Source organism: Triplophysa rosa, linkage group LG4 (genome assembly GCF_024868665.1).
Source record: "Triplophysa rosa linkage group LG4, Trosa_1v2, whole genome shotgun sequence".
NCBI lineage: Eukaryota > Metazoa > Chordata > Actinopteri > Cypriniformes > Nemacheilidae > Triplophysa > Triplophysa rosa.
In genome coordinates this window covers 4,783,804-4,797,526 of record NC_079893.1, presented here as the reverse complement: position 1 = coordinate 4,797,526, position 13,723 = coordinate 4,783,804, and the positions used below count along the sequence as shown (strand labels likewise).

Here is a 13,723-nt window from a genome sequence, read left to right as displayed (position 1 = left end):
TGTGTGTGTGTGTGCGTGCGTGTGTGGCGTGCGTGCGTGTGGTTGTGTGCGTGTGCGTGCGCGTGCGTGCCGTGTGTGTGTGGTGTGCGTGCGTGCGTGCGTGCGTGCGTGCGTGTGTGTGTGTGTGTGCGTGTGCGTGCGCGCGCGTGTGTGTGTGTATGTGGCCTTGTTTTTATATCCCGGTGGGGACTCGTGTCACCGTGGGGACCAAAATTGAGGTTGAGTGTTTGTTTCTTAACATAAACAAACACTTGAATAAATAAACAGCATTTAGTTATAAAATTAAACACGAACAAACAAGCGTAAGCGAACCATACTGGGTGATGATTCCTTAAATCGCCACAAGAGGGCGATAATGCTACTCGACTGCTTAATCTCATGAATGTTATAATGAATAAACGACTGATCACTGCCGATTAAGAACACGAAAATCTGCAGATATAGGCTACTTAAAAGAAATTAACATACAGGGGAACATACAGTAACTATTATGAATCACCAATACCGTTCTGATTGGACAGAATCATTTGGGACATTCAGTGACATCTGAGCCTTTGTACAGCGTCTTTTGAAGTAAGTGCTTTTTTGTTGAGTAATGTGAAAGCTTGTACATTATTACAACTTTGACCCACATCATACACAAGACCTAAAATATGTATAAAGTCCAAAAATGGCTGTGATCAACATATCTAATAAATCTTTATTTGGAAATGAGTTCATGAATACATTGACTTGTTATTCTTGTGTAATTAGATCATTTTTCTCTCTTAATTTTTAAGACTGTGCATATAAAAATGAGTTGGAGTGATATTTTCTACCCTGGAAATCCTGAAAGAAGAGAGCAGCTTATTCGCAAAAGTCAAGAGCTCAAAAACCTGATGGAAAACAACTTCCGAGCCACCAACAAACTCATCTCTGTTTTAAATGAGCACTTAGGATATTTCTTCAGTAATATCACCCTGGATGAGAAAGCCAATGTTAAGCATAACTGTGATGTACTAATTGAGCGCATACATGAGATCCAGGCTGCTGTGGAGAAGCTTGACCAGGAGCTGAAAGACAAGCTGGAGCCATATGGGATTCCTTTTGTGCCAATAAGAATGAACGCAAACTTTAAAAAAACGAACAAAAAAATACAATGAGAATGAAAAAAAAACACTTTGATAATGAAAACAATAAACTCAATTGCAAGAATGTGCTATTTTTCTTAACAATTTTCTAAGTTTCGTTTTTGCAAATAATAGTTTTGAATTCGCTGCTAGATTTTTCATTTGCGCTTTCCGAGTTTTCGTTTACGCTGCACAAAGTTACGTTCGAACTTCTGGCACAAACATCTCGCGTGGGCGGGATTTAACAGTGCTTTACTCTCATTGGCTACTGAGATTTTGATCGACAGCTCCGTGACCTGGAAGTGGAAGTCTCAGTGGCGCGCGCGACTTTAGAAAGCGATATAGAGGTGGACGGTGAAGTTGTGATGGTGATTAGTTATCTTTGTTATTAAACGCGTTTTTTTGCTACAGTTTGCATTGAAATGAGCTCTCAGGAGCGGAACGGAGCCTCGTCTTCAGCTGGGCACTCAAGTCAACCGCCGGTAAATTAATGTAATCGACATAATCTCGATAAACGTCTCGTGAATCTTTATCTGGTATTTCTTAAATGTTTCTTTCTTTAATTGTAGTTTGGGTTATATCTTAGATGTCATAGTGCTGTGTTGTTTACCCGGTTAAGACAATTGTTGACCATTCTAATTATTTACGATTTTCTGTAGAACAATAAATATATAATATTTATTAAATTCTTCTTTTTAATGTTAGGATCAAAGAGAAATGTCATCTATCCAGGTAGGCATTGAACTAAGGTGTGTTTTTCTGTGTATATAATGTATTGTTACATCAGCGGTATTAATGTAACATATGTATGTAAATGGATAATGAAGTTAGAATTGATCTGTTTCGTATGTAATGGTGTTGTGTAAAGAGTTTGCTGGCCTTTTGCCAGGTCACGTTTACAGTTGATTTGGTCACTTTTTACATGCTCTTTTCAGCAAGGGACGTTTTTTAGTCTTAAATGTCTACAATGGTTTTAAGTTTGTAAACTCATAGTTAAATTATGTAGTCATTCTGACATGTAAGCTAACTGCTTTGTTTAAACCTGCAGGAACAAGTGCAAGAAGATATTTTACAGCGGATGCTAACAAAATTCAACCTCATTTGTCGGAATGAAACCATAGATTTGGATTACCTCCTGGACATTGCTCAGCAAGAACTGGCTTTGGCAACTGCTGCATTAAATCATGTTACCATTCCAGAACAATTAATTGAGTCTCTACGGGAGTTAATAAACGTAGTTAATACATCTCTGAGTTCGGAAGAGACTACAGCACACACATCTGACATTGTAACTTTAACTTGGGGTAACTTGGGACGTCCACGTCTGGATATAAGCAGGGATGACATTGAAGAACTTCTCAGCACTGCACTTCCTGTAGAACATCTTGCTCAGATATGTGGTGTTTCTAGAAGAACAATGAACAGACGATTGAAGGAGCACTCATTGTCTGTCAGAGGCTGCTATTCCAGCATATCAGATGATGAACTTGATCATGTTGTAAGAGCAATTAAATTAAGAATGCCACATTCTGGCTACAGACTAGTGAAAGGTGAACTTGTGGCTAGAGGGCATCGGATACAGTGGCACAGGGTGAAGGCCAGCATGCAGCGAGTGGATGGAGCTGGAATTTTGGCCAGAATGGTTCAGCTTGGTTTTGTAGCTCGCAGAACTTACTCTGTTCCTGCACCGTTGTCCCTAGTTCATGTGGATACCAACCACAAACTAATTACGTGAGTATTTACTTTTTTACTCTCACTTGCATGCACACAAACGTTCTTGCAGTCGTTAGGCATTAACACATACATGTACACAGTATACACATACATCAAGATGTACCCTAATTAAATTATTACTATATACGTATTTTTGTGATAACCCACTGGGTGTGAATTATTCCGCTTATTACACAGCTACTCAAATGATGAAGTAATTGGACACAAAATATTGATTTGAAATATTTTGTTGCTATAAAATATTAATATTTTAGTATATTAGCAACAAATTCAAACTGGTCATTAGAAAAGCGACAACAGACTGATACACTGAACATTGAAGTACTGGTCAACATGAGTCTTGTTATCAGTTTTAGTGGTTGTTTTCAGGGAATAACAGACCTCTGAATGTTGTGACGAGAATCAAGTATTTTAGAGAGCTGTGTAACAATAACCAGTAAGTAACAGTCTTATGTCTGTATTTTTCCCTAGGTTCAATATTGTAATATTTGGTGGGATTGATGGTTTCTCGAGGAAGGTACTGTGGACTGAAGTGGTCCATTTTAAAAGGGATAGAGAATATTGTTTGCCAGTTTTATTTTCACTTAGTTACAAGTTGTTTTCTATATATTGAATAGATCCTGTATCTTGATGCTGCTACCAACAACAAAGCATCAACAGCTTTCAAATTCTTTCTGGAGGGGGTTCAAAAACACGGGTGGCCTTCAAGGTAAGAATACTGCTGTACTCAATAACATGTAACTCGGTGACACAGAGCATTCATTTTGCCAAATATTTTACAGAGTACGTGGTGACCAAGGAGTTGAAAACGTGGACATAGCACGTTGCATGTTTTCAGTACGAGGAACTGGCCGAGGCAGCTTTATTGCTGGAAAAAGTGTTCACAATCAAAGGTAAAATGATTTTTAATGGTTAAAGCAATAACTAATAGTGGGTAAAAGTGACTTTCATCAAAGTTATAATTACAACAGTTATGTATGTAACTGCTATGTATTCTTAAATGTTTCTTTCTTTAATTGTAGTTTGGGTTATATCTTAGATGTCATAGTGCTGTGTTGTTTACCCGGTTAAGACAATTGTTGACCATTCTAATTATTTACGATTTTCTGTAGAACAATAAATATATAATATTTATTAAATTCTTCTTTTTAATGTTAGGATCAAAGAGAAATGTCATCTATCCAGGTAGGCATTGAACTAAGGTGTGTTTTTCTGTGTATATAATGTATTGTTACATCAGCGGTATTAATGTAACATATGTATGTAAATGGATAATGAAGTTAGAATTGATCTGTTTCGTATGTAATGGTGTTGTGTAAAGAGTTTGCTGGCCTTTTGCCAGGTCACGTTTACAGTTGATTTGGTCACTTTTTACATGCTCTTTTCAGCAAGGGACGTTTTTTAGTCTTAAATGTCTACAATGGTTTTAAGTTTGTAAACTCATAGTTAAATTATGTAGTCATTCTGACATGTAAGCTAACTGCTTTGTTTACACCTGCAGGAACAAGTGCAAGAAGATATTTTACAGCGGATGCTAACAAAATTCAACCTCATTTGTCGGAATGAAACCATAGATTTGGATTACCTCCTGGACATTGCTCAGCAAGAACTGGCTTTGGCAACTGCTGCATTAAATCATGTTACCATTCCAGAACAATTAATTGAGTCTCTACGGGAGTTAATAAACGTAGTTAATACATCTCTGAGTTCGGAAGAGACTACAGCACACACATCTGACATTGTAACTTTAACTTGGGGTAACTTGGGACGTCCACGTCTGGATATAAGCAGGGATGACATTGAAGAACTTCTCAGCACTGCACTTCCTGTAGAACATCTTGCTCAGATATGTGGTGTTTCTAGAAGAACAATGAACAGACGATTGAAGGAGCACTCATTGTCTGTCAGAGGCTGCTATTCCAGCATATCAGATGATGAACTTGATCATGTTGTAAGAGCAATTAAATTAAGAATGCCACATTCTGGCTACAGACTAGTGAAAGGTGAACTTGTGGCTAGAGGGCATCGGATACAGTGGCACAGGGTGAAGGCCAGCATGCAGCGAGTGGATGGAGCTGGAATTTTGGCCAGAATGGTTCAGCTTGGTTTTGTAGCTCGCAGAACTTACTCTGTTCCTGCACCGTTGTCCCTAGTTCATGTGGATACCAACCACAAACTAATTACGTGAGTATTTACTTTTTTACTCTCACTTGCATGCACACAAACGTTCTTGCAGTCGTTAGGCATTGACACATACATGTACACAGTATACACATACATCAAGATGTACCCTAATTAAATTATTACTATATACGTTTTTTTGTGATAACCCACTGGGTGTGAATTATTCCGCTTATTACACAGCTACTCAAATGATGAAGTAATTGGACACAAAATATTGATTTGAAATATTTTGTTGCTATAAAATATTAATATTTTAGTATATTAGCAACAAATTCAACCTGGTCATTAGAAAAGCGACAACAGACTGATACACTGAACATTGAAGTACTGGTCAACATGAGTCTTGTTATCAGTTTTAGTGGTTGTTTTCAGGGAATAACAGACCTCTGAATGTTGTGACGAGAATCAAGTATTTTAGAGAGCTGTGTAACAATAACCAGTAAGTAACAGTCTTATGTCTGTATTTTTCCCTAGGTTCAATATTGTAATATTTGGTGGGATTGATGGTTTCTCGAGGAAGGTACTGTGGACTGAAGTGGTCCATTTTAAAAGGGATAGAGAATATTGTTTGCCAGTTTTATTTTCACTTAGTTACAAGTTGTTTTCTATATATTGAATAGATCCTGTATCTTGATGCTGCTACCAACAACAAAGCATCAACAGCTTTCAAATTCTTTCTGGAGGGGGTTCAAAAACACGGGTGGCCTTCAAGGTAAGAATACTGCTGTACTCAATAACATGTAACTCGGTAACACAGAGCATTCATTTTGCCAAATATTTTACAGAGTACGTGGTGACCAAGGAGTTGAAAACGTGGACATAGCACGTTGCATGTTTTCAGTACGAGGAACTGGCCGAGGCAGCTTTATTGCTGGAAAAAGTGTTCACAATCAAAGGTAAAATGATTTTTAATGGTTAAAGCAATAACTAATAGTGGGTAAAAGTGACTTTCATCAAAGTTATAATTACAACAGTTATGTATGTAACTGCTATGTACAGTATTTGAGCATAATAAAAAATGTGTCTTTATTTTAGAATTGAGCGTCTGTGGTGTGATGTTTGGTCAGCTGTCACTTCTAAGTACTACGACCTCCTGCATACAATGGAAGAAGATAGATTACTTGATCTGTCAGATGAACTCCACCTCTTTTGTGTGCACTATGCAATCCTTCCACGGCTGAAATCTGACTTGAAGTGCTTCACAGGGAGTTGGAATAACCATCCTATCAGAACAGAAGGAAATCTTTCTCCAGAACAGCTCTGGCACATTGGAATGCTGCAGACACCAGTGGTGGAGCCAAATGCAGAGGTATGCTTCAAGTATTATCCAAAAGACTTTGCTCTCATAATGTTTGACTTCTTAAAATGAACTCGCATGTAATCATGCAGCTCCTCTAAAATTTTAATTTGGAACACTTTGTTTTAGAACAGAAAAATGCCCTTCCCAAACTATGGCAACAGAGATGGAAACACATTTTTATTTATTAAAAGGATCCTCTAGGTCTGAACTGTTATTTGTGTGCGTGCTATCTTGTGTAACTGTATGTGTCTTCATCACGTATATATTTTCTGCAAGTTCAGAGAATTTACATTGTTAACTCAATGGTGTGTTTAATTTGCAGATTATGGAGCAACTTTTTCAAGAACAAACCTCCGATACTGACCCAGAAGATGGTGTAGTTGTGCCAGAGATCCATTGCTCTTTATCAGATCAGAACCTTGCTGTTTTGCATGGATTAATTAATCCCTTGACATCACCGTTGAATGACCAGGAGCTCTATCTCCAGACACTTAGTATTGTACAAAGACTTTATTCTCATGTTTGACTTCTTGCTTGAAAAGAACTCACAAGTAAACATGCAGCTCCTTGAGAATTTAAATTTGGAACCCAGTGTTTTGTCAAGTCGTGTTTTACATATTGTAACGGAGGAAAATACATTGCAAACCATTTTAAAAGCATGTAAAATAATAAATGTGCATGGGTGACCTAAAGATTCTATCATCATTTATTCACCCTCATATCATTCAAAAATGTTTAACTTTCTCTTGCAGAACACAAAAAACAATGTTTACAAAACCACGAGACCTCTTAAAATATCCATTTTTGAATGACATGAGGGTGAATAAATGATGACAGAACTTTTATATTTGGATGAGCTATCTATTTTAACTGCACTCTTTTCAGTTTCAAAATGCAGTTGTCAAGAGGAACAGTCTTAAACAATTCAAGTTGATTTGTAACGAACAATATGAACCAAGATACATTGAACTATTCTTTCCAAAAAGTATGTAAATTACATGTGCTTGTGTTAAAATGTATTCCTTTCTCAAATTAAAGACAATTATCAAAACAGTCTTGGACATTTGTATATATCTAAACTCTGTAAAAACAAGCTCCATATTTCACTGCTACTTTCATGTTCTCTTTAAATTCACTTACATTTGAAAAATGGGCAGTGGGAAATGTAATTGTCTGGGCGCATGCACTGACAATAGGGAAGCAAAGTGTGTGGCTCGGCATCCGTTGCATACATGCATGGTCAAATTGAACAGTGATTTTAAAAGCTTGTCTCTCTGAAAGAAGCAGGTGCTTATGTGATTGACCAGTCACCCACTGCATCACCCGTGGGACAGAGAGTGCCTCCTCATCCACACTGTCGTCATCTATGGCAGTAAACACATTTTGTTTTATTAAAACAAGTTAAAATTGTAACATTAACATTCTGGAATGAACACACACTTGCCTTCAAGCTCCATTAGAAAATCCTGGAAGTGATTGAGGATTTGCACCTCTTTGGCATGTTTAAGAGTGCCAGTCTCACTCATTTGTGGGTGAAGATGGGACACAATGTAATGAGAGTCCACCTGAAACAATATGCCAGGGAGAAGAGATCTAAACAGCATGCAATTTACAATAAAAATAAAAAGAGTACTTATTTTACAACCGCTATGCAAAATCGAAAATATCCCGGTTCTTTACCTTATCATTACCACCTTGAACTACAAACAAGCTACGGCACACTTCTCGGTTTGTTCTCATGACATCAATTAACCCATAAAGCTGTAGACCATCACGGAGCTGCTGAAGCATGAGAGTTCGTCGAGCAGCAGCATGCATCACAATTGCTCTTTTAGAAGATAGAAAAAAACACAAAATGTCAATTAGTAATAATATTTCATTGAATACATTCTGTGTAAAATACATTTGAAAATAATATATAAAATAACACCTTGTTATATTCTCCTTGTTAGTCTCATTAATAGGCCCTGTGTAACCACAGCTGACTATCTGTTCAGTACACGAAGACAAATCTGAAGTCTCCTCGATCTGAAAAGAATTAAGAAAAAAAAAGAGTCTGATTGTATTTATAAAAGTTACATGACAATATGAAACAATACATGTGTTGTCTGAAATACCGTTTTAATCAGTGGTGAAATATCAACATCATAAACACTATCCTTGGTAATGTTTTCAAGGGTTCCACTCAACAGAAAATCGTAACACCAGTCCTGTAAAAATCTTGGAGCTGGGCCACCCTGGGCAAGGCTAACAGCAAATACCTCCCCAGCAACTCTAAAACAATGAAATTGAAATTACAGTGAAATACAATGTTTACAGTCAATGTGTGTTTAAAATTTGATCCTCAAATGCTTTTTATGGACAGATCACCCCCCAAAAAATGAGAACAATTTTAAGCTACCATTTATGTCCTTTTGTATCATAAAAGGTTTGGATCACATTGACTTCCATTACACAAACAAAAACAAATACATATTCTTATATTATTAAGTCATACTTCAATTTTGTAATAACATGAGTAAACAGTAAATAACAGAATATGTATTTTTAGGTGAACTATTCCTTAATTAAGAAACACTTACCTGAACAGTCCATTGTCCAGATCATTTAAAGAGTACTTGGGCATTTTTCCTTTACCATCCTCTCCTTCAAAGAGTCTAGTCTCTATGCCACCAATCATTTCTGCAAAAACAAACATACTGATATAATTTTTCAGGGAATTATCTCATAAGAAAGCAAACAAATTAAAAAGAAATTAAGAAAATTTGAAGTTGAAGATCTTGTCTTTCATAAAGTGCATAAATCCTGACCTGTGAGGAATTCCTTACGTAAAGCCCCCGTATCAACTCCAGCCTCTCCCAAGAATGTGATTTTTAATGTGTTGACTGGAGAGCTCAACTTTTGTCGCCTCCACAGTAAGAGACCTCGTTCCAAGACACTCATTCTAGACACACAGAGGCTGAATTCTTTGGTGGTGTCAACTTGAGAGGCAAGCCATTTTAGGACGTCCTCCTCACTGTAAATTTGTATTTGTAATTGCTTTTAACTTTATAATGTATCTTATTCAAGTTATACAACTACATTATCTGAGAACATTAGTATTACTTTTCTTAATTCTTACCATGTCACTTCATTTTGTGGCGGCAATATTTCAGGACTCCTTGACCGAATGGACACTGGACTAGGGAGAAAACGCAGGGATTTAATATAATATAAACTATACAGTTTATGTAATGGTCAAACCCTTGAACAATGTTCATGATCCAATACTTAATGCAACTTGCCAAAACCATATCAAATCATATGATGCACTACAAAATTATATTACCATTACCTTTCCAAATCACCACAGAAACTGGCATGGAGCTCCAATTCTTTCATAGGAAAGGTTTTCATGCATACAGGACATATTGCATCTGTTGACTAAAAAGCAAGTAATTACGCAGAATACACTTTAAAGGCAATTAAAATGATTTCTTCCACTGCAAAAGACATTACCTCTTCTTCAGTGGCAGAAGGTAAATCAGCTACCTAGGAGGAGACATTTCCTTAAAAAATGTTTTTTTTACTTATATTTTCATATGCAGCCTTCATGAGGTTTGCTAAAATATTTTATTGTACCTCTGCTTCAGAGTCTGAAAGCGTCTCATATTCCAGCGTGCTGCATTCTCTGAGATGCAAGGCAAGAATCTGCAGTGGCATCATTTTAAAGCATTTTTTGCATTCAGCTTTTGGCATCAAAGAGAATTCCAGAGCATCAGATGGAAGAGGTGACAGGTCAAACTCATCCTGTAAAGGCACAATATACAGCATGGTTTTTCCCCCTCCAGTTACACTTCTGATGGTACTACCACAGTATCCTTCAGATTCTGGGGGAACTAAATTCAGCCGCCGCCTTCCCTGTCCACCTGAATAAACAATAAATAAAAACTTTACAGTATTCATCTTATTGAATGTCTTTATTAATTAGAACCTATATAATTTTATAAAAAGTAGGTAAAGCTTTTTTAAATATTTTAATGTGTATATAATAATTTTAAATGTGTCACACACAAAATAAACAGTAAAAATAAGATGATAAACTGATGACCATACTAGTAATGTGCTAACATTAGCAAGTTCTGGTGTTTGAAAGTAAAAAAAACTAAATACTGATACCATTCTTTGTATGACTTTCTTTTGACAGCTAAAAGCAAAAAAAGGAAGGTATTCTGAAAAACATCTGAACTGATTTTGTTCTCATAATGAGGGTCAGTGGGGATTAATGGGTTTAGAAACATTGAATATATCACATAAAACATCAATAATTTGGGTGATGTCTCTTATACTTAAAATTAAACTAAGACTGCACTGTCAATGTGATATGGTTTATGTAACGTATACACTTACACACATAAAACAGTCTACTTCACAACTATGTATCAAACTTAGAATAGGGATTGGAGTACAAATTGTACCAGATGCTTTGTAGAGAAGCCATCCTCCAGATGCTGCCTTCATTTTGGGGTAAGCATCACAGAACAAATTGGACACCTAAAAACCATAACACAAGATTACAACAAATTCTTAACCTTGTTTATGGTGAGAGAGCATGGTGGTATATGCATAACAAGATCACCTCTGAATGAGTCAAGTCATCAGGCATAGACAGATTTCGTTTTCCCAATCCAGCCTGCATGAGCTCCAGCTCTTCTGTTGATGAGGGAGTCATCTCCGAATTTTTGTGTAAAAGAAACACGGAAAATATGAATGGTTTCCAATTTTTTTTTAACTTTGCTGGTGTGTTACAGCTGGGTAGACGTCTTTTTGAACCACGTTTAAAAAATCCTGGGAAAGACCTTAAAGGGATCAAATAAAAGCAATACAATAACTTACAAGCTTACTAATAACATTAACACCTACTATGTGTTTACTGGGAAATCAATAATTACACCTGACTACTTCTACTGCTTCAATTATAATGTTTTGTATAAACTTTTGTATTACAAACACGAAGTGTCATTGTTTGTTAGTCATGACTGCAAATTGAAACCTGGCCATATCTTGGTCCACTGTTTGACACTGGCCCGAGCGCTGACCCTGACTCTGCCTTGTGCTGTTTTTTTCCAGCGACTGGTTGAGAATCTCAATGATGTTTTGTACAGCTGCTGATGCAGCATCCGCACCAATATTTGAGCCTTGCTACATATTAAAGATGAATCTCAGGTAGAATTACACTTAGTCTTGTTAATGTTGGGAATGGGATACACATTCTTTAAACACAATCAAAGCACTCAGTCAGACGATATTATATAAATATAGAAACCCACATGAAAAATCTATAGTCATTATCATTACTAACGTATTTTTATGCGGGGTACATGTAAATTACAATGTTAACACGTTACAAATGATCATAAAATAGCTAACAAACGTGACAAATGAAGACAAATCTGCTGCATGCTTTTGTACAAGATTCACGAGACGTTTATCGAGATTATGTCGATTACATTAAATTACCGGCGGTTGACTTGAGTGCCCAGCTGAAGACGAGGCTCCGTTCCGCTCCTGAGAGCTCATTTCAATGCAAACTGTAGCAAAAAAACGCGTTTAATAACAAAGATAACTAATCACCATCACAACTTCACCGTCCACCTCTATATCGCTTTCTAAAGTCGCGCGCGCCACTGAGACTTCCACTTCCAGGTCACGGAGCTGTCGATCAAAATCTCAGTAGCCAATGAGAGTAAAGCACTGTTAAATCCCGCCCACGCGAGAGGTTTGTGCCAGAAGTTCGAACGTAACTTTGTGCAGCGTAAACGAAAACTCGGAAAGCGCAAATGAAAAATCTAGCAGCGAATTCAAAACTATTATTTGCAAAAACAAAACTTAGAAAATTGTTAAGAAAAATAGCACATTCTTGCAATTGAGTTTATTGTTTTCATTATCAAAGTGTTTTTTTTCATTCTCATTGTATTTTTTTGTTCGTTTTTTTAAAGTTTGCGTTCATTCTTATTGGCACAAAAGGAATCCCATAGAGCCAACCCTGTATGAGAAACTGAAGAAAATGGATCTGAGACTGAACACCTCTGAGCTCGCAAAAGTTGCAACAGTTGCAAAAGCTGTTTCTGGAGTTGCTGCAGTTGGAACCGGTGTTGCTGTTTGGTGGCTAATGAAAAGTGGAAAGATTCTGGAAAACATCGTATTGAAATACGGTTTACTTAAATCAACGTTAGCTGCAGGTGTTGTGATCGGGTTGGTGTTCTTGGGGATTGATGTGATTGTTGGAGTTATTGTGGGGAGCATTGAGCGTGATCGGCTTGAACATGCCCTGAAAGAGTATGACAGCGCTTTGGATAAATTCAAACCAGCATCTGACAAATATCAGGATAGCATATTTGAAGTCATGGCAGAAATTAAAATGATGAAAAAGAAGTTCTAGATTCTTATCTGAGCTACATCAAGAAGTCATTTCTTTATATCTATGTTGTATAATCTGTGGTCTGTTTGTACTCCATTCGAACTGAGTAGTGTGAAATTCCACACTACTTCCATATTATTATATCTATTCTAAACATAAATGTGATTTTTTTCTGTCAGAAATGTTTGCTGGAATTACAATGATCGATTACAAGAAATTCTTAGAAACTAAAATAAGAGAATGTGTTCTTTATTTTATGTATTTAATAAAATCACTTTCAATTATATTTGTGTATCTTTGCATCTGTCGTTGTTTCTCCAAAGCAACAAACAATAACACAATGTTTTGAATATTTTGTTTCTTTCTCATTTTAAAACAAGTTTTATATCATGACAGACGATTCTGTGCCACACAAATTGGATAGGAACTGTTTCAAAGCACTGTGTTTCCTGACTGGGAGAATCGTGGTCACACGGTCCTGTCAATCATTCTCCTCCATTCTCTAATTCTTCTGGCATTTCTCATCCACCCGAGTCATTAAATGTATTTATTTTATCCAATTCTGGGAAACCAGCACAGAGCTCCTCTCGAATTATTTTGCTCTACCATTATCATTAATATTTGTCAAGAACAAAACCCATCAGGATGAAAGATCATAATGATATGCACTCTTGATCTAATCTTGCATGATACAAGCCAAGAATAATCAACTATCAACCTTTAACATCCGAAGAACATTTCTGTTTCACAAAAGGTTTTTTGTGGTGAGAAAAGGTTCTTCAGATTGTAAATAGGTAAGAAAGACATGTTTCTTTAAAGAACTTTGGTTCTTTGTGGAGCCCAAAAATGGTTCCTCTATGGCATCACTGTGAAGAACCTTTTAAGCAATTAAACTTTTAAGAGTGTAGTCAAGAACCAACCAAATATAACAATGTACTTACTTTTTTTTCTTGAACAACAGAGGCCAGAATGTTATCTTGGATTCTTGGCAAGAAT

At 36.6% G+C, this 13,723-nt stretch overlaps 3 protein-coding genes across 5 annotated transcripts; 2 read left to right on the top strand and 1 right to left on the bottom strand.

The window, feature by feature from the left end:
* The first annotated feature begins 1,399 nt into the window (after window positions 1-1,399).
* Window positions 1,400-3,758, top strand: LOC130553009 (uncharacterized). 2 transcript variants are annotated; one of them, XM_057331742.1, is made up of 6 exons: window positions 1,407-1,591; window positions 1,815-1,841; window positions 2,158-2,840; window positions 3,315-3,360; window positions 3,461-3,552; window positions 3,626-3,758. In XM_057331742.1, exons 1-6 carry the CDS (start codon window positions 1,532-1,534, stop codon window positions 3,738-3,740), a joined length of 1,023 nt encoding a protein of 340 aa, XP_057187725.1. In that variant the 5' UTR covers window positions 1,407-1,531; the 3' UTR covers window positions 3,741-3,758. The 2 variants fall into 2 exon arrangements, with proteins under 2 accessions (XP_057187726.1, XP_057187725.1); XM_057331743.1 differs by lacking the exon at window positions 1,815-1,841 and having other exon boundaries at window positions 1,400-1,591.
* A 183-nt stretch (window positions 3,759-3,941) lies between these two features.
* Window positions 3,942-6,853, top strand: zgc:174680 (uncharacterized protein LOC100136843 homolog). Its single transcript, XM_057331741.1, has 7 exons — window positions 3,942-4,028; window positions 4,345-5,027; window positions 5,502-5,547; window positions 5,648-5,739; window positions 5,813-5,923; window positions 6,063-6,336; window positions 6,650-6,853. Exons 1-7 carry the CDS (start codon window positions 4,014-4,016, stop codon window positions 6,851-6,853), a joined length of 1,425 nt encoding a protein of 474 aa, XP_057187724.1. The 5' UTR covers window positions 3,942-4,013.
* A 9-nt stretch (window positions 6,854-6,862) lies between these two features.
* zgc:112970 (uncharacterized protein LOC541543 homolog) lies at window positions 6,863-11,978 on the bottom strand. Of its 2 annotated transcripts, XM_057331738.1 has the most exons (14): window positions 11,827-11,978; window positions 10,946-11,165; window positions 10,785-10,860; window positions 9,949-10,235; window positions 9,826-9,858; window positions 9,662-9,750; window positions 9,449-9,508; window positions 9,138-9,343; window positions 8,910-9,009; window positions 8,445-8,601; window positions 8,258-8,355; window positions 8,008-8,155; window positions 7,772-7,892; window positions 6,863-7,691 (listed from the first exon to the last, which is right to left on the bottom strand). In XM_057331738.1, exons 2-14 carry the CDS (start codon window positions 11,036-11,038, stop codon window positions 7,402-7,404), a joined length of 1,758 nt encoding a protein of 585 aa, XP_057187721.1. In that variant the 5' UTR covers window positions 11,039-11,165; window positions 11,827-11,978; the 3' UTR covers window positions 6,863-7,401. The 2 variants fall into 2 exon arrangements, with proteins under 2 accessions (XP_057187721.1, XP_057187722.1); XM_057331739.1 differs by lacking the exon at window positions 9,826-9,858 and having other exon boundaries at window positions 6,864-7,691.
* Window positions 11,979-13,723: the final 1,745 nt, after the last annotated feature.

Coding starts and splice junctions, on each gene's coding strand:
- LOC130553009 (XM_057331742.1), top strand. CDS start 1,532: ATGAGCTCTCAGGAGCGGAACGGAGCCTCGTCTTCAGCTGGGCACTCA. Junction 1,592..1,814: donor GGCACTCAAGTCAACCGCCG/GTAAATTAATGT, acceptor TTTTAATGTTAG/GATCAAAGAGAAATGTCATC. Junction 3,361..3,460: donor TTGATGGTTTCTCGAGGAAG/GTACTGTGGACT, acceptor TATATTGAATAG/ATCCTGTATCTTGATGCTGC.
- zgc:174680 (XM_057331741.1), top strand. Junction 5,740..5,812: donor AAACACGGGTGGCCTTCAAG/GTAAGAATACTG, acceptor AATATTTTACAG/AGTACGTGGTGACCAAGGAG. Junction 6,337..6,649: donor TGGTGGAGCCAAATGCAGAG/GTATGCTTCAAG, acceptor TTTAATTTGCAG/ATTATGGAGCAACTTTTTCA.
- zgc:112970 (XM_057331738.1), bottom strand. CDS start 11,038: ATGACTCCCTCATCAACAGAAGAGCTGGAGCTCATGCAGGCTGGATTG. Junction 10,861..10,945: donor ATGACTTGACTCATTCAGAG/GTGATCTTGTTA, acceptor TATGGTTTTTAG/GTGTCCAATTTGTTCTGTGA. Junction 9,859..9,948: donor TTTCAGACTCTGAAGCAGAG/GTACAATAAAAT, acceptor GTCTCCTCCTAG/GTAGCTGATTTACCTTCTGC.